The sequence below is a fragment of the Mirounga angustirostris genome, unplaced genomic scaffold (genome assembly GCF_029215605.1).
Source record: "Mirounga angustirostris isolate CCGP_5_RB_7025 unplaced genomic scaffold, mMirAng1.0.hap1 SCAF_7, whole genome shotgun sequence".
Taxonomy (NCBI): domain Eukaryota; kingdom Metazoa; phylum Chordata; class Mammalia; order Carnivora; family Phocidae; genus Mirounga; species Mirounga angustirostris.
This window is the reverse complement of record NW_026991715.1, coordinates 57,129,575-57,149,949: the sequence shown is the minus strand read 5'-3', so window position 1 is coordinate 57,149,949 and position 20,375 is coordinate 57,129,575. Positions and strand designations below refer to the sequence as shown.

General features: G+C 36.3%; 1 protein-coding gene and 1 non-coding gene across 2 annotated transcripts in view; one reads left to right on the top strand and one right to left on the bottom strand.

Annotated features, from left to right (window-relative positions):
- Positions 1-20,375, top strand: part of ANKRD31 (ankyrin repeat domain 31) — a 142,736-nt gene that overhangs the window by 25,545 nt on the left and 96,816 nt on the right. Inside the window, exons 5-8 of the mRNA XM_064596246.1 lie at positions 1,623-1,699; positions 4,469-4,512; positions 15,741-16,388; positions 18,657-18,928. Of these exons, the coding sequence (XP_064452316.1) occupies positions 1,623-1,699; positions 4,469-4,512; positions 15,741-16,388; positions 18,657-18,928 (1,041 nt within the window). The remainder of the gene's footprint in view (positions 1-1,622; positions 1,700-4,468; positions 4,513-15,740; positions 16,389-18,656; positions 18,929-20,375) is intronic.
- On the bottom strand, positions 737-843 carry LOC123836307 (U6 spliceosomal RNA). Its single transcript, XR_006788935.1, has one exon. It is a non-coding gene; the product is annotated as a U6 spliceosomal RNA (small nuclear RNA).

The following is a 20,375-nucleotide window of genomic DNA, read 5'->3' as shown; positions in this document are numbered from 1 at the left end:
CTTAAGTAATAATTTATCATAATTATTTTCTCATGTCATATTTTTAAAAACATGAATTTTAATGGCCTCACTATTTCACTGTATAACTTGACTGTACTATAATGCATTTAACTATTCCTCTACTGTTAGTTGTGTACATTGTTTGCTTTCTTGCCTAATATAAATAACTATTTTTTAACAATTTTGTTAAGAGTTTGCTCTATTTTCAGACTTATGTCTTAAATTCTCTTGTAATTAAGGGGGAAAATTCTGTTGTTGACTCAAAGTATGATTCAGTTTTGTTTTAAATCAGCTCGTTCTTCTCAAAGAATTGCATTTTAGGGAAAAAATCAGCATTCTTTTCTATTTGCCTCATAGAAATTGTTATATATATATATATATATATATATATATATATGAGCAGATTCATTTCCATTTTCAAGGTAGCTTATATTGATCACTTCTGGGTTTTTTTTTTTTATTAACATATAATGTATTATTTGTTTCAGGGGTACAGGTCTGTGATTCATCAGTCTTACACAATTCACAGCGCTCACCACAACATACCCTCCCCAATGTTCATCACCCAGCCACCCTATCCCTTCCCCTTCCACCCCCCTCCACTCCAGCAACCCTGTTTGTTTCCTGAGATTAAGAGTCTCTTATGGTTTGTCTCCCTCTCTGGTTTCGTCTTGCTTCATTTTTCCCTCCCTTCCCCTATGATCCTCTGTCTTGTTTCTCAAATTTCTCGTATCAGAAAAATATGGAACGCTTCATGAATTTGCGTGTCATCCTTGCACAAGGGCCATGCTAATCTTCTCTGTATCGTTCCAATTTTAGTATATGTGCTGCCGGAGCGAGCACGGTCACTTCTGTTTTTAGACAGGAGAGAGTGTTCAATTTATTATTCTTGCTTAGGCTTCAAGTAGCTATACCTGGTATATAAAAACTGCTCTTAAAACAGCTGAAACAAGAGCCTTTTTTTTTTTTAAGGGAGATATCTTGATTGCGTTTGCATATAGTAAATTGGATTGAGGAAAAAAGTAGTTAACTGACTGCTTTTCTTCAATCAACTTTTAATTATCCCAAGGCAGATGATAAAAATTGCAGATTAGGCATGACCCTTATTTTGCTTTCAACCTCTTTCCATCAATATTTCATATATGTTCTTTGCCTACTGTGAAATACAAGAATGATAAATAATACCTGAGAATTTTCTCATTAGTGACTTGCACTTACATCTAAAACTATAATGACAAACTTTCAATGTATTTAAGGATTTAGATGACCAAGATACATAATTCAGAACCAGTTTTTTCTCCCCCACTACCCTTATTTGATACACAGTCATCCCAGAGTGACTTTCACACCTAAACTTAAGGTTATCTTGTTTACACTCCTGAATTTCATCCATTAATTTTTCAGCTTGTTCCTTCATTTTTGCAATCACTTGAAATGTAAATGTTAACAAATTTGTAGTAATTGTAAAAGTAATTGGAAGGATGGAGCAAAAAAAAATTATGCAACTTCGAAATTCCTTTAAATGAAAAAAACCCTTAAATTATATTTGAATGAGAAATAGTGTTTTTTGTTTTCATTTCAAAATTTATATTTATTTATTAAATAATTGATTTATTTTTTAGGAATAAAAAAAGTTTTCCAATGATCACTAGGTCATTTTCCCAGGCTGAACTTTCAGTGAACCACCAAAGCATTCAAGGTATGTTTTTATGGGTAGAATCATATAAAGTAAATTTGTCTTTGCCTAAAAATAGAAAGCTTAGTTAGATATGGATTTATTTGCATTAATGGCTCTCAAAAGGCCAAATGGGTAGGAGGTTAGAAGTGTGGGAAATGCAGGACATTTGGCATTTTGGGAGCCATTAATGCCATATGATGCTTTTGGCATCTCTGTACTTTTACCACCACCCTATTGAACTTCTAAGTCCTAAGTCCTATTTATGCTTTAACTGGCTGTTCCTTTATAACTTTGTGGTGTTTCTTGCTGCCATAAAGCTGATGTTACTACACCATAGAATTGGTAGTCCCCTTTCCTTCTGATACTCCCTCTTCCCTTCATTCCTTTCAGAGTGTTTGGAACAAAAGTTCGTTTTATTTTCATCCAGATTTTAGGTTAAATCACATATAAGGAAACTGTTAAATTGTTCACTAGTTTAGCTAACTCTGTTTTAATACAATCCTATCTTCTTCCTCCCAATTCAAAGAGTAATTCTAACCAAATTGTAGAATGGTCAAAATAAACAAATTATCTTTAGTAATTGTTGTATATTGTATATAAGTTAAAATTCCGCTTTCCTGAGCATTTTCTTCTCATTTGGTACTTTAGAATTTTATGTATGTATGTATGTATTTTGAGAGAGAGAAAGAGCACAAGCAGTGGGGGAGGGGCAGAGAGAGAGGTCCGGAGCAGACTCCCCGCTGAGCAGGGAGACTGACGGTGGGGTTCGATCCCAGGACCCTTTGATCATGACCTGAGCAGAAAACATACGCTTAACTGACTGAGCCACCCAGGCGCCCTTAGAATTATTTTTTATACATACATACTACTATTACTGCATGTTGTCTCTTTCAGGTGTTAAGTAGAAAATGTACAAAATCTTTTAATAATTTATTAAAGGGTAGACAAAAACTCAAAAAAATTTTTTTAAGTTTTTTTTAAATTTATTTGAGATAGAGCAGGAGTGAGAGAGAGAGAGTGCGCACAAGCAGGGAGAGCAGCGGGCAGAAGGAGAAGCAGGCTCCCCACTGAGCAGGAAGCCTGACGCAGGCCTCAATCCCAGGACTCTGGGATCATGACCTGGGCCAAAGGCAGATGCTTAACCAACTGAGCCACTCAGGCGCCCCCCCCCCCCAAATTTTTTTAATTTGTAAAAACTATTTTAAGTAAATTTTGTAGTTAGAAAATGAGAATTCCTTAAATATGTTTATTTTTATATAGTAGTCAAATTAGCATAATAAATACCAACTTACCAAATTTTAAAAATACCAACTATTGGCATAAAAGAATGATCATTTTGATTATGAGGTGATTAAAAATATAGGAAGAGATGGCTTTGAGGATTTTCTTTGCAATTGAGAAAGGAGGATGAAGTCGTCTTCTCTTTTTTTAAACTAACCCACCAAGGATCTGACAGTTAAAAAAAAAAAGAATATTGAAGATGTATCTATTACAATGTTTCTTTCATCTGTACTAAATTTTAAGCAATCAGAGATAAAACTTTAAATAACAAGATATACGTAGTAGAACATATTATCATCATTGCTTGGCACAAAGGATTCTAATGCAAGGATAAGAAGTTATTTATTCCAGGGGCGCCTGGGTGGCTCAGTTGTTATTTCGGCTCAGGTCATGATCCAGGGTCCTGTGATCGAGCCTCACATTGGGCTCCCAGCTCTGCAGGAGGCCTGCTTCTCCCTCTCCCACTCCCCCTGCTTGTTTTCCCTTTCTTGCTGTGTTTCTCTCTGTCAAATAAATAAATAAAATCTTAAAAAAAATTTTTTTTTAACTTATTTATTCTTAATGTTTTGCTCATCATCCTGTGAGGGTGTGCAATACCATGATGTTAGCCCTCCTAGGTGATTTTCGTAGCTTATCATCATCAAATGGCAAAGGTGAAGCAAAACAAAATAAAAACAAAAATAATAAAAAGCAGATTTTTGTACGATATAAAGCTCAGTAAGCATATTTATGCTTATTTTTTTCCCCTGAAAAACCTGTCTTGCTTGTGAGGATGCATACTAAGGTTCAGCAAATAATTACTTATGCTGTAGCTCTAGATATGGCCTAATCAAAGGAAACCAAAAGAATGACTCAAACATATGCTTGAAACAGCAGTGAGCCCTAAATTCCTACCTAAATACGTCAGACTGCCTGGGCCTTAATGGTGAAGGTAGGAGGCAAGAGGAGTGGTATAGGAGAACTGTCTTTTTTCCTGATCATCCTTCAACTTCTCTTGGTATGAATTGCAGAGGGAGCAGGATGAGGAGGGGATGATAAAGTGGCAGTCACTTAGGACAACCTCCTGATTCCTTTTGGCCCCTACATGGGTTGTTCCTTTTCATGCCTAACTTGACAGCATGATTTTAATTTATATTCTATTACCTATAATGGAGGAGATAATGACCCTGAAAAAGTAGGTATGATTTTTCCTCCTGTAATTAACCCATACTTAAAATAACCCAGCCAAAATAGTGAGAGGCTTTTAGCTAAACTAATTCTAAATAATTATAATTTTACCGATCTTCATGTAAAGTATTTTTTTAAGAAGTGGAAGATTTTTTTTGTAAATTTATTGCCACTGTAATGATACTTTTATATCAATAAATAGATATAATATTTATAAAATATTTTATATATCACATGAATGCCTGAGAGAACCATTTCAAGTTATTTTGATTAAGAAATGCTAAATGAGAAGGTATGTTTTTAGTGCTTTGATAAAACTGGAGTAAAATTGTTGTCTTCTAGGGCCTGAGGCTGAAAATCCTGAAATTTTGCCAAACCCAGATAAGGTTGGTCTATATAACAGACATTACCTTTGCAGATCATGTGTTTAGATTTTATTTAAAAATTATATTGAGGGGCGCCTGGGTGGCTCAGTCGTTAAGCGTCTGCCTTCGGCTCAGGTCATGATCCCAGGGTCCTGGGATCGAGCCCCGTGTCAGGCTCCCTGCTCGGCTGGAAGCCTGCTTCTCCCTCTCCCACTCCCCCTGCTTGTGTTCCCTCTCTTGCTATGTCTCTCTCTGTCAAATAAATAAAATCTTTAATAAATAAATAAATAAAAATTATATTGATTAAAGTATCAAGCCCATTAGGTTCTCTCCCTGGGTGAGAATATGACTAAACCATTTCAGTAGATAGAAATGTATTCTGTCTAAAAACCCCTTCCAATATTTGTTCTTCCCTATCTCTAATGAAATAGTACTTTCTTGATCTGTGTTTCTTTTTTGTATTTTAATTCCAGTATAGTTAACATGCAGTGTTTTATTACTTTCAGGTATACAAAACAGTGATTCAACAATTCTATAAATTACTCAGTGCTAATCAAGATAAGTGTACTCTTAATTCTCTTCATCTATTTCACGTATACCCCCCCATCCACCTCCTCTCTGTGATAACCATGTACTCCATTTAAGAGTACTCCATTTATACTCCATTTAATAGTCTTTTTTTTTTTTTCTTGGTTTGTCTGTTTTTTCTTTATTTGTTTCTTAAATTCCACAGAGGAGTAAAATCAATGGTATTTGTTTTTCTCTGACTAATTTATATCACTTAGCATTACTCTCTCTAGATCCAGGCATGTTATTGGAAATAACAAGATTTCATTCTTTTTTATGGCTAAATAATATTCTTGTGTATTCTTGTTATTCTTGTTATTCTTGTTATTCTTCTTTATCCATCTTTCAGGGGACACTTGGGCTCCTTCCATAATTTGGCTATTGTAAATAATGCTGCAATAAACATAGGGATGCATATATCCTTTCAAATTAGTGTTTTCATATTCTTTGGGTAAATGCCCAATAGTGCGATTAGTGGATCATATGGTAGTTCTGTTTTTAATTTTTTGAGGAACCTTCATCCTGTTTTCCAGAGTGGCTGCCCCAGTTTGCATTCCCACCAATAGTGCAGGAGGGTTCCTTTCTTCCTACATCCTCGCCAACACTTGTTTCTTCTGTTTTGATTTTATCTCTTCTGACTGGTGTGAGGTGGTATCTCATTGTGGTTTTGATTTGTATTTCCCTGATGCTGAGTGATGTTGAGCACTTTTTCATATATCTGTTGGCCATTTGTAGGTCTTCTTTGGAGAAATGTCTGTTCATGTCTTCTGCTCATTGCTTCATTGGATTATTTATTCTTTGGGTGTTGAGTTTGGTAAGTTCTTTATAGATTTTGGGTACTAACCCTTTATCTGATAAGACATTTGCAAATATCTTCTCCCATTCTGTAGGTTGTCTTCTGGTTTTGTCGACTGTTTCCTTTGCTGTGAAAAAGCTTTTTTATCTTGATGAAGTCCCAATAGTTCATTTTCGCCTCTGTTTCCCTTGCCTTTGGAGATGTGTCTAGCGAGAAGTTGCTCTGGCTGGGGTCAAAGAGGTTGCTGCCTGTGTTCTCCTCTAGGATTTTGATGGATTCCTATCTCACATTTAAGTCTTTCATGCATTTTGAGTTTATTTTTACATATGGTGTAAGAAAATGGGTTAATTTCATTCTTCTGCATGTGGCTGTCCAATTTTCCCAACACCATTTGTTGAAGGGACTGTCTTTTTTCCATTGGATATTCTTTTTTTTTTTTTTAAGATTTTATTTATTTATTTGAGAGAGAGAATGAGATAGAGCATGAGAGGGGGGAGGGTCAGAGGGAGAAGCAGACTCCCCGCTGAGCAGGGAGCCCGATGCGGGACTCGATCCCAGGACTCCAGGATCATGACCTGAGCCGAAGGCAGTTGCTTAACCGACTGAGCCACCCAGGCGCCCTCCATTGGATATTCTTTCCTGTTTTGTCGAAGATTAGTTGACCATGGAGTTGAGGGTCCATTTCTGGGTTCTCTGTTCTGTTCCATTGATCTATGTGTCTGTTTTTGTGCCAGTACCATACTGTCTTGATGCTTACAGCTTTGTAATACAGCTTGAACACATTGGACAAAATAGACTTTAAAACAAAAATTAAAACAAGAGACTAGGAAAGACAGTACATAATCATAAATGGAACAATTCGACAAGAAGATATAACAAATTATAAATATTTACACACCCAACAAGGGAGCACCCAGATACATAAAGCAGTTAATAACAAACATAAAGGAAGTAATCAATAGTAATACAATAATAGTAGGGAACTTCAACACTCCACTTACATCGATGGACAGATCGTCCAAACAAAAAATCAGCAAGCAAACAGTAGCTGAGAAGGAACATTGAACCAGGTGGATCTAACAGAAATATTCAGAACATTCCATCCTAAAACAGCAGGATACACATTGTTTTCAAGTGTACATGAAACATTTTCTAGAACAGTTCACATATTAGGCCACAAAACAAGTCTCAACAAATTAAAAAATGTCAAAGTCATACCATGCATCTTTTCTGACCATGATGCTATGAAACTAAACATCAACCACAAGAAAAAATATGGTAAGACCACAGAAATATGGAAGTTAAAAAACATGCTACCAAACAATTAATGGAACAACCAAAAAAATCAAAGAGAAAATCAAAAGATACATGGAGAGAGGGGCGCCTGGGTGGCGCAGTTGGTTAGTCATCCCACTCTTGGTTTCAGCTCAGGTCATGATCTCCGGATCATGAGATCAAGCCCCATGTTGGGCACCATGCTGAGCTTGGAGTCTGCTTAGAGTTTCTCTCTCCTTCTCCCTCTGTTCCTCTCCTCCCACCTAAAATAAATAAATAAATCTTTAAGAAAAATACACGGAAACAAATGAAAGCACAACAGTTCAAAAGTTTGGGATGCAGCAAAAGCAGTCTAAGAGGGAAGTTTATAGCAATACAGGTGTAACTCAAGAAGAAAGAAAAATCTCAAATAAACAACCTAAACTTACCCCTAAAGGAGCAAGAAAAAGAAGAACAAACAAAACCCAAAACCAGGAGAAGAAAAGAAATAATAAAGATTAGAACAGAAATAGGCAAAATAGAAACTAGAAAAATAATAGAGCAGATCAATAAAACCAGGAGCTGGTTCTTTGAAAAGATCAACAAAATTGATAAACCTTTAGTCAAACTCATCAGAGAGAGAGAGAGAGAGAATTCATATAAAGAAAATCAGAAATGGAAGAGGAGAAATAACCAACACCACAGAAATACAAAGGATTGTAAGAGAATACTATGAAAAATTATATGCCAACAAGTTGGACAACCTACAAGAAATAGATAAATTCCTAGAGCATATAATCTCCTAAAACTGAATCAGAAAGAAATAGAAAATTTGAACAGACTGATTACCAGCAATGAAATTGAATCAGTAATGAAAAACTCCCAACAACAGAATGTCCAGAACCAGATGGCTTCACAAGTGAATTCTACCAAATTTAAAGAGTTGATATTTATTCTTCTCAAACTGTTCTAAAAAATTGAAGAGGAGGGAAAGCTTCCAAATTCATCCTATGAGGCCACTGTTACCCTGTTACCAAAACCAGAAAAAGACACCACAACAAAAGAGTACGACAGGCCAGTATCTTTGATGAACTTAGATGCAAAAGTCCTCAACAAAATATTAGCAAACAGAACCTAACAATACATTAAAAAATCATTCACCACAATCAAGTGGGCTTTATTCCCAGGATGCAAGGGTGGTTCAATATTCACAAAACAATCAACATAATACATTACTTCAACAAGAAAAAGGGTAAAAACCATATGAACATTTCAGTAGATGCAGAAAAAGCATTTGACAGAGTACTGTGGGGATTCACAGTGCCTGGATAGATAAAATCTGACTTGTATATACCTCCCTGGATGAGACTAATTGAAAAGCAAAGGAGGAGTGCCCAGAATGCTGGGCGTCCTTTGGAGTTTCTTGGCTGAAAGCGGCCAGATTCTACTGTGGCTCAAGGTTCTCATCTAGGGAGAAAATGTTTAAATTTTGAAGAAATACAGGTACCTGTAGTGGTCACGTACTTCATGAACTCCTTGCCTTGCACATATGTCACGAGCACTGCTCCTACCACATGCTGCCCCATATATTATTGTCCTGATCATTAAGGCTACACTTTCCTTCTTGTTTTTCTCTTGCATGTGGTGTATTGATAAAATTCACAATAAAAGTGGAGACAGAGCTTGGCTCGAGACCTTTCGCCATTAGAGTGTCTGTCCCCTCACCCTCTCCTTTCTCCTACTTTGGTGTCTGGAGTAATCTTTTCATTTGCCGTCTCAGGGTTTGCTGGCCAAACCCAACAAACATCCGTTCATGATAAAAACCCTCAACAAAGTAGGTTTGGAGGGAACATACCTCAATAATAAAACCTTTATATGAAGACCCATAGCTGACATCATACTCAATGAGGAAAAACTGAGAGCTTTTTCCCTAGGGTTAGGAACAGGGCAAGGATGTCCATTCTCACCACATTTATTCAACATAGTAGTGGAAGTCCTAGCCTCAGCAATCAGACAACAAAAAGGAGTAAAAGGCATCTAAATTGTGAGGAAGAAGTAGAACTTTCACTATTTTCAGATGGCATGATACTATATTTAGAAAATCCTAAAGACTTTACCCAAAAACTACTAGAACTGATAAATAAATTCAGTAAGGTGGTAGGATACAATATCAACATACAGAAATCTGTTGCATTCCATACACTAATAATGAAGCAGCAGAAAGAGAAATTTTAAAAAATTCCCATTTACAACTACACCCAAAACAATAAAATACCTAGGAATAAGCCTAACCAAGGAGGTGAAAGACTTATACTCTGAAAACTATAAAACAATGATAAATTGAAGACAAACAAATGGAAAGATATTCAACACTGATGGATAAGAAGAATATTGTTAAAATGTCCATACTACCCGAAAGCAACCTACATATTTAATGCAATCCCTATCAAAATACCGACAACATTTTCCACAGAACTAGAAAAAAACGATCCTAAAATTTGTATGGAACCACAAAAGATCCCAAATAGCCAAAAGCAATCTTGAAAAAGAAAAAGCTGGAAGTATCACAATCCCAGATTTCAAGTTATACTATAAATCTGTCATAATCAGAACAGTATGGTACTGGCACAAAAACAGAAACATAGATCAATGGAACAGAACAGAGAGCCCAGAAATAAATCCTCGTTTATATGGTCAGTTAATCTTTCACAAAGAAGGCAAGAATATGGAAGGGAAAAAGTCATTTCAGCAAGTGGTGTTGGGAAACTGAACAGCTACCTGCAAAAGAATGAAACTGGACCACTTTCTTAAACCACACACAAAAATAAACTAAAAATTAAGAACCTAAATGTGATGGCTGAGTAATATTCCATTGTATATTTGCAATGATGTGGTTGGAACTAGAGGTTATTATGCTAAGTGAAATAAGTCAAGAGAAAGACAGTTATGATTTCACTCATATGTGGGATTTAAGAAACAAAACAGGAGCATAGAGGAAAGGAGGGAAAAATAAAACAAGATGAAACCAGAGACGGAGACAAACCATAGGAGACTCTTAATCATAGGAAACAAACTGAAGGTTGCTGGAGGGGAGGTGGGTGGGGGAATGGGGTAACTGGGTGATGGGCATTAAGGAGGGCATATGATGTGATGAGCACTGGGTGTTATATGGAACTGATGAATCACTCAACTCTGCCTCTGAAACTAATAATACACTATATGTTAATTAACTGATTTTAAATTAAAAAAGTTTTTTTATGAGCTATTCAAATAAAAGGACAATGAAACTCCACTTGTAAAAAAAAAAAATAAAGTCTATTTTGTCCATTGTATCGTTACCCTGGATTTTTGTTCATATCCATTTGTGTGATAAATGCTTCTCCATCCCTTCACTTTCAATCTGCATGTGTCTTTAGGTCTGAAACAAGTCTCTTATAGGCAGCATATAGATGGGTCTAGTTTGTTTTTATCCATTCTGACACCCTCTGTTTTTTGATAAATGTTTTAGTCCATTTACATTCAAAGTAATTATTAATAGATATGTATTTATTTCCATTTTGTTATTGTTTTATGGTTGTTTTTGTAGTTCTTTGTTCCTTCTCTTGCTCTCTTCTCTCACAATTGATTGGCTTTCTTTAGTGATATACTTGGATTCCTTTCTCTTTATTTTTATATATCTATTACTGGTTTCTGATTTGTGGTTACCATTATGTTTGTATATAATATCTTCTTTATATAAGTTGATGGTTGCTTAAGTTTGAACCCATTCTTTATTCCTCTCCCCCTGTGTTTTAGGTATAGGGGGTCATACTTTACATCTTTTTATTTTGTGAGACCATTGACTGATTTTTACAGATACTCTTCCTTATGGTCTCTTGCTTCCACTCAGAGTTCCCTTTAACATTTCTTGTAGGACTGGTTTAGTGGTGATAAATTCCTTTAACTTTTGTTTGTCTGGGAAACTCTTTCTCTCTTCTCCTTTTCTGAATGATAGAAACTTGTTTCTCGAGCCTTGTTTGTAACTATTTTCTTTTCTCTTGCTGCATTTAAAATTCTCTATCACTACTTTTGCCATTTTAATTACTGTATGTCTTGGTGTGTACCTCCTTGGGTTGATTTTGTTGGCAGATCTCTATGCCTCCTGGATCTGGATTTCTGTTTCCTTTCCTAGATTCAGGAAGCTTTCAGCTATTATTTGTTCAAGTAAATTTTCTGCTCCCATATCTCTCTCTTCTCCTTCTGGGATTCCTATAATATGAATGTTATTCTGCTTGAGAGTGTTGCAGAGTTCCCTGAATCTATTTTCATTTTGTATTTTTTTTTCTCTCACCTGTGTGGCTTGATTCTTTCCATTACTCTTTCCTCCAGGTCACAAATCCATTCTTCTGCTTCTTGTAGTCTACTACTTATTCCATCAAGTGTATTTTTAATTTCAGTGAAATTCTTAATCTCTGATTCTTCTTTCTGTTTTCTATCTCTTTGTTAAGGGTCTTACTGAGGTCCTCCACTCATTTCTCTGGTCCAGCAAGTATCTTTATGACCGTTATTTAAATTCTCTCTCAGGTACATTACTTACCTTTGTTTCATTTGGCTCTCTTTCTGTGATTTTGTCTTGTTCTTTCATTTGGGACATATTCTTCTGTCTCCTCATTTTGTCCGAACTCTGCATCTGTTTCTATGTGTTAGGAAAGTCAGCTACATCTCCTGCTCTTGAAAGTGGTGGCTTTACGAAGAAGAGTTCCTGTAGTGTCCTGCAGTGCAGCGTTCTCCAGAACCTGGTGCGTCGGGGGCGTCTTCTGTGTGTGTTGTGTTCACCTTGCTATTGTGGCAGAGCCACCTTTTCCTTCAGTCCAGTTGTTGGCAATGGCTCTCTTTATCTCTTGTGGGTAGAATTTGGTCCCTGTGTTGTTAGTGGGCCAGTTTGGAGCCATCTTGGGGTTGAGTTGAGTCAGACCAGGCATTTGCCAGAGAGGCAGAATCACCAAACTGCGGGGCGCTTTCCCTGTGTTGTCTCCTTAGAAGCTTTTGTTGGTGGGCAGTGCCTGCAGTTAGATCAGCAGTTTCCCCGTAGCCCACTGCTGGGGCTGCATTTGGACTGGTTTATGTGGTTTGTCTTTCCTTCTCCCTGAGGCAAGAGTCACTTTGGAGTGGTGCTGGCCCCTGTTGGGGCTGCTTACACACTGGGAGTCTTACTGTACCTTTTTGGATGGGCTCTGACAGAGAGCTTATTGGAGGGGGTGGACCCACAAAATCTGCGGGAGCAGGAGGTGTGTTGTTAGCAAGTTAGGTAGCAAGTGTCTGCATCCCACTGGTTCCTCCACATGGCCATGTGTTTAGACTGGGGCGTGGATAGGGTGTGAAATGGCACCTGCCAGCCAGCTCCTTTGTTTCTAGAGAAGTCTCCCAAGGATCCCTGCACCTCTAGCACATGCTCTGAGATGAATAAACAAATCTTCCTCCCCTATTCTCCAGGTGTTTTTCCAACTGCTGCTTCTATGGTGTATCTCTGCAGGCTGTTTTTTTGTGCTGTCTCTTTAAGTGAGGACTGTTTCCTCTCATCCTCCTGGCCGAGCCCACTGATTTTTAAAGTTCTAGGTTTTAAGTTCCACTGGTTGTAACAACTTATGAAATTTAACCCCTTTGGTTTTCAAAGCCAAATGTTATAGGGATTTGTCTTCCCCAGCAGGCTTCCGCTCAGGGTGATAGTATGTCTCTCCTCTCTCTATCCACGTGGAGTTCCTCCCTCCCAGGGAGGGTCCTGCAGGTCTGTTTAGCTCCCCACTGCATCTCTGCCCTTCCTACCCTCTTCATTGTGGCCTCTTCTCTTTATTTAGCTATGAGTTTGTTCTGCCAGTCTTTGGGTCATTTTCTGAATTATTTACACAAATGTGAGTGTTATCTAGTTATATCTGTGGGATGAGGTGAGTTTAGGGTCCTTCTGCTCCACCATCTTCCTTAGAATGTACCTTGGTCTGTGTTTCATATCTAGTATCATTAGTCTTTTATTGTGTATCTAGAAGAGAAGTGTATAACTTATTATCAAACTGTTGAGATGATGTAGCAAAAATGCCTTCTGTTGGTTTGTCTGTTACCACAGTTCTTTTAATATTTCCTGCTAGATACTGCTTTCCCATCTTCCAGATATTGTTCAGTAACCACATATTGAGTGCTTCTTTTGGCTTTGCTTTCTGCTTGGTGCTATGGGAAATTAGAAGACTGTGAAATGGACTCTGCCCACAACAGACGCAAGGAGTCCAGGATCTCTCCAGGTCAACCCTACCATACCTATACCTGTACCTTATTTTATCTCAACTATAGCTTATGCATTACCACCTCCATGCCTTTGTTCAAGTCAGGAGCCAAAAAGCAAGGGAAAGAACATAAAATATGGAACCAGAAAGTGTGTGTTTCAAGGGCAAAAGTCCATTTTCATGGGTAAAATACCAATTGCAATACCCATTTCACATGATTATTGTGAGAACTGAGAGCAATGATAGGTCATGGTGTCTGGCACCTCCTTGGTGCTTAATATGTATTTTTCCCTTCTTCAACTCCTTCACAGATCTTTAATTTCTGGTTCAAGTCCTTCTTCCTGTGCAGATCTATCTCAGATGACTGGTGATCTTGACCAAAGTAATTGTTCCCTCTTAAACAATCATTATTCACTGACTATATTAGTATTTCTCAATCATTTGCATCCTATGACATTAATAGATCTTCTGAGAAAAAGGATCTTTGTGAACAAAGAAGTTTGGAGATTACTATATTTTAAAGTCTTCTCAGAGATTTTAATGCACATGTTCTGAGAAGTCTTGTGGTAAAGAAACCTGGTTAACTTTGTTTAACCAAACATTTTTTTTAGCAATCATGAAAACCCTCCACTGCTTCCTGTTTCCCCCTCCCCAGAAAACTTCTTGTAACACACTGGGCTCTTTTGTTTATGCCATTCATTTGAGTTCATACAGTGTTTTTGACATTATTTATATTTATTTAATGTTTTATGTATTTATACCTTCAGTCTTCATTTAGAAATTAAGTTCCTTTAGGGCAGAGTCCAATGTATATACCTTATTACATCTATGGCCTTGAATTTAGTAGATATAAGTTCTTCAAATAGGAGGACTGTGACTTAAAGAATGGATAGATTCTGGTTCTCTAATTTTTTCTAAATTCCTTTTATCTTTCTGAGCAAATTATATTTTACATTACTAATAAATATATCTTCTTAAGCTTTGTATGCTACATATAGAGAAGATAAATGGTGGCAGGTGGAAAGGAAGGGTAGAATAAAATGGTTTTCATTTCTCTTATTCAAATCAAATCAGAATACCAGAGAGCTTACAGATTACAGTGCATTGTGTCAGAATGGTGTGTCAATGGAAGATGGATTTGATTTTTAGAAATAGCCAAAAGTCATTGAAACCCATTCTATTATTTAAGGTCAAGCAAATTAACAGGGTTGTTTTTTTTTTTTAAGATTTTATTTATTTGAGAGAGAGCACACGCACACACGTGCACAAGTAGGGGAAAGGGCAGAGGGAGAGAATATCCAAGCAGACTCCACTGAACACAGAGCCCAATTCAGGGCTTGATCTCACGACCCGAGCCAAAACCAAGAGTTGGACACATAACCACCTAGGCCACCCAGGTGCCTGGCACATTAACAGTTTTTAATGGTAAAAAAAAAAAAAAAATGTTCAGTGTCTTCAAAGTATTGAGACTTTTTTGAATGGCTTATAAATGGTTTTTGAAAGCAATTTCAAAAGAGGAGGTCTAATAATATCTTGAGCATTGGAAAATTATAAGAACAGGTATATATAACCTGTTAAGATGATGTCTTTGAAAAGTAATAATCATGTAGAAGTACAAGTTTTGTGTTATGTGTTTAAATTAACCATAATGCAGAACCATTGATTTATAGCTAAGGCCCGTAATATTTACATAGAGCTGTGTCTTTATTTTTCTTCTTTTTCCCCTCTGATCTTCTTTCCTTTGGCCTTTTCACTTCATAGTTACATCGTGATACAGAGGTGGGGAATAAAAAGAAGGTGAAACTACACCAATTTTATTCTTGATTAATGATTTTTATAAAGTTCAATAGTGATTTTTAAATATAATTAATTTATTTAGTTAGTTTTAAGTAGACTGTGCACCCAGCACAATGCAGGACTTGAACTCATGACCCTGAGATGAAGACATGAACTGAGATCAAGAGTTGGATGCTTAACCGACTGAGCCACCCAGGCACCCTAGTAGTGATTTTAGGCAAGGGATAATTTTACAGTCATTAACTGCAGTGGAGTTTTGAGATGAGCTACTAATTTAACTATTCATGCCACTCTATCTCTTCTCTTTGCACAAATAATTTAAACTTAGCTGAATAGATAATTGGCATCTATAATTATGACGCAGCCAATTTTACTCTTGGTCCTCTGTGAATGTTTAGCCATGTATTCAGAGTCATTAGTAATTTGGTATAGGAGATTAGTAGAGTATTTTTATTTATGGAAGGGGAAGAAAACTGATAAAACTTGTTAGTAGTAATTTACCTAGATGATAAACTAGAAAACTATGAAGTTTTAATTTTAATTTTGGCATATGCTGTAATGACGGAATTTCTGTTTCTACACAGGAACTAAGCACAGACAGAGACTCTCCTGAAATTAGCTTTCTCTCAGGTACTACTACTAAAGTATCTGATGTGGTGGTTGTAAAGGAGAAACCATTACTAGAGCCAGAGAAGATCTTAGCAGTACCAAACAACTTTTCTGAGTCTGGAAAGGAAGCCACATTGACCATGAATTCTGAAGAAACCAAGGATGAAGAAAGTTCTCTTAAAACTTTTGTGTCTGCCTTAGAAAGGTTACTCACATCACCAGAAATCACTCAGGAGGAAAGACTGTTGGAAATAATGAGTGATTTTGAACCTAAAGAGTTGGCTAACCCATTGAGCAACTCTCCAAGTTCCATATCAGTATCTTTGACATGTCACAAAGATTTACTAGAAAACACAAAGGATGATGCATTGCCAACTGAGTTGTTAGCAGTCCTAAACACATTATCAGAGGGCGACGTGGGACCCGTCTGTCATGGAGAAGAGGGAGGCAGCAGTCTCAGGGCTGGAAATGAATATTCTGGAGTGGAGCCCAAGAAGTCTCAGACCACTGAAGATTGTACACAAATAGCAGAGGTGAATTTTGAGTCTCTTTGTTCTGCTCCACTCTTTGAACAAGATTCCAAGTTAGGGGAGCTGCAGGACAAGCATCTTTCACTGCAGCATGTAAGTGCAAGTGTGAGCCTATGATTTTGCCTTTTATAGTGACCTTTACCAAGTCTTCATTGCCCATATACTTTATTTTAAATTCAGATCCTCTTGGGGCACCTGGGTGGCTCAGTTGTTAAGCGTCTGCCTTCGGCTCAGGTCATGATCCCAGGGTCCTGGGATAGAGCCCCACATTGGGCTCCCTGCTCCGCGGGAGGCCTGCTTCTCCCTCTCCCCTTCCCCCTGCTTGTGTTCCCTCTCCCACTGTCTCTCTCTCTGTGTCAAATAAATAAATAAAATCTTTAAATTAAAAAAAAAAAAATTCAAATCCTCTTCCCAAATATCAACACTCAGAAGATGCTTTTTGAATTTGAAGCATAAACTGATCTTTCTAGAGATTCCAGGGGTAGAGTTTTCAAGGGATTTAAGTGTTGAAGTAGAGAAGTTTCTCATCAAAGACCTGAGACTTATTATTAGATTGCTTGTATATAGGAAGGAAATAATTATCTACCAGATTTTTTCCTGTTAGCTCAGAAAATCACTATGCCTACCTGGGTGCAGAGTAGAGAGGTAGATATCCCACATTAATTTCTAGTTGAGGATAGAATATATGCGGTTGGGCTGCCAGGAGAGGGAAAAAGTTATGCCTGGCTTCAGCAGAACTTTGCAATCAATGTCTGAGGCTACTATCAAGTAGCACAGTTCCTGCGGTTTGGAATTCCTGCAGTATTATGCCTGGAGACCGTGCAGTGGGCTACCACTAGCCAAGTCTCTTTTTTACGTTAACAGGTTTTTTTCCTTTTTAAAGGAATCTTATTTTTTTTCCTGATTACAATAGTAATACACCCTCATTATAAAAAAAAATCAAACATTACAGCAATACACATAATAATATAATAAAAAAAGTCCCTCACAATTCCACATTTCAGAGATAATCACCATTAACAATTTGGTGTATCTGTCTCCAGTTTCTTCTATGCATATTCTATGTAAGTTTATTTTATATAAATGAGACTATGTTATACATAATGCTTTGCAACTTTTTAAAATATTTTTTATGAAAGTATAGTTGACATTTTGCAGCTTGTTTTTTAAATTTAATAATACATCTTGGTTATCTTTGTCAGTGAATGTAGCATACTAAAATCTTTTTACTTGCTAAATACTATTCGACTATATGGATATTTTGTGTGTGTGTGTGCGCGTGTGTGTGTACATATATAAATATAATTTACTTAACTAATTCACTAATGATGGTCATTTGAATTATTTTCTTTCTTTTGGCTATTACCAGGTAACTTTTATGAACATCCCTGGGACAATTTGAATAACACATTACTAAGCACATGTTGCAAAATACATACCTGGCATAATACTGCATGCAATTCTCATAGAAAACATCTCAAAACAGACATAATAAAATTTAAAAAATCCAGAAAAAGAAAAACTAATCATGGGGATAGGGTATGAAGATTAAATTAAACATTCCAGTATTCTAATCTGAAAAGAGGTAATATAAGTAAAATGTAGGAGATTATAATTGGTTGGTATTAATAGAGTGAGCATGAATTTAGCAAGTGTTCAAAAAAAAGAGAGGTAAAGTAAAAAGTAAAAAAGAGATGGATTTAGAACAAATTAAATACCCTTTTACTCAGCCATAATAAAAATATGGAACTTGTTATGCTAAAAAGCTTTGCAAGCTGGATATATAAATAAGCTCAAGAAAGGTTTACATGATATGTGTAAAAACATATATCTTCATGAAAGTTAAATCTATAATGGATTATTAAGGGGAAGTTAGAGCCATTCATGATATACTGGTAACCTTTTAAAATCAATGTAATAGAAGTTATGTACAACCTTGTCTCACAAAATATTACTCCCTGCTGTCAAACAACAAACACTGGGCTGAACAGAGCATTGATCTGGTCTAGTATGACGTTTCTACTGTTTTTGTATGTCATTTTTTGCTGCCTATTTCCTGTGAAGTTAAAGCATCCAGAGTAACCTTAGTTTTGCCCTTGAATTTTAAGGATGAATATTGATAAGAATAATTTTTACTTACGCTCTTCTCGTCTGAGGCTTTTAATTATATTATTATATTTTATTTTATTATATTATTATTATTATATTATTAAATTTTTATTATGTGGCCTGTGGATTTTTGTACTTTCATCTTATAAGAGGCATTTTTGTATAATCAAAGGACAAGATAAAACTTAATTTCTTCTCATTTTAAATCTTTTGCATTGTTAAAATTATTTGTGTATTTACATCTTATTACAGACTCTAGAAGATCCAAGTCTATCTGGGCTGCAAACGTTGGTTCATCAAAGTGTCACCTCTTGTGATCCACTAAATAATAAGGGTAATTCAAATTCGGTGGAAAATAAGTCTGACGAGGACCCTCCATGTGTGTTAAGGAGATCGTCCAGACTGAGAGCAGGCAGAAATGAAAAGCACACAGATGACAAGTATAAGATGCCAAAAAAGATTTTACCAAAGATACTTGTCAGTGAGAATCAAACAAATAATAACTCTTCAACTAAGAATTTCAGGTATACTCCCAAATTATATCTCTCTCTCTAGATATGCTACAGACTTTATAGATAATTCTATGCTTGGGACACTAGAGTCAATATACAGTTACCCCTAAGTGAAGAACTTTATTTTTTAGTGTTGTTGCCTTATTTACTGTACAGTTATTTTTTTTTAACCCAGAAAATTCTTCTACTTTTTTTTAAAAAAAGACAGAGTAAAGGGAGATTTGTTGGATTTCAGCCTAATGCTAATTTCCATTCTTTCTTTTTTAAATTAAGTTAGTTAGCATCCATCATCACACAGTTACAGAATTTTCTTTTCTTGTCATGAGAATTTCTAAGATTTACTCTCTCAACAATTTTCAACTGTGCAATACGGTATTGTTAACTACAGTTACCGTGCTGTACGTCCCATCCCCGGACTTATTTATCTTATAAATGGAAGTCTGTACTTTTTGATCACTTTCACCCATTTCACCCACTCCCCACCCCCCTGCTTCTGGAAACCACAAGTCTGTTCTCTGTATCCATGAGTTTGGGTTTTTTGTTTGTTTTTTGTTTTTTTGATTCCACATATAAGTGAGATCATACAGTATTTGTCTTTCTCTGTCTGACTTATTTCACTTAGCATAATGCCCTTTAGGTCCTTTCACATTGTCACAGATAGCAGGATTTCCTTTTCTATGGCTATTCTGAATAATACTCCATTGTGTGTGTATGTATGTATATGTGTGTGTATGTGTGTGTGTATATATATACACCAATTTTCCTTATCCATTTATCCATCAATGGATACTTAAGTTGTTTCCATGTCCTGGCTATTGTAAATAAAGCTGCAGTGGACACGGGTGCAGATTTTTTTCAAGATAGTAATTTTATTTCCTTTGGATAAATATCCAGAAGTGGAAATGCTGTATCATATGGTAGTTCTATTTTTGATTTTGTGAGGACCCTTTCTTTATACGGTTTTCCATAGTGCCCTCACCAGTTTACATTCTCACCAGCAATGCACAGGGGTTCCTTTTTCTTCACATCCTCAGCAACACTTGTTATTTCTTGTCTTTTTAATGATACCCATTACAACATGTATGAGGTGATACCTTACTGTGGTTTTTATTTGCATTTTCCTGCTGGTTAGTGATGTTCAGCACCTTTTCCTGTACCTATTGGCCATTTGGATGTCTTCTTTGGAAAAATATCTTTTCAGTTCCTCTTCCATTTTTTAATTGGATTGTTTGCTCATTTGTTATTGAGTTGTATGGGTTTCTTATATATTTTGAATATTAACCCCTTATTAGATATATGATTTGCAAATATTTTCTCCCATTCAGTAGGTTGCCTTTTTATTTTGTTGATGGTGTCCTTTTCTGTGCAGAAACTTTTTAGTTTGATATAGCTCTAGTTGTTCATTTTTGCTTTTGTTGCCTTTGCTTCTGGTGCCAAATCCAAAAAATCATTGCCCAGA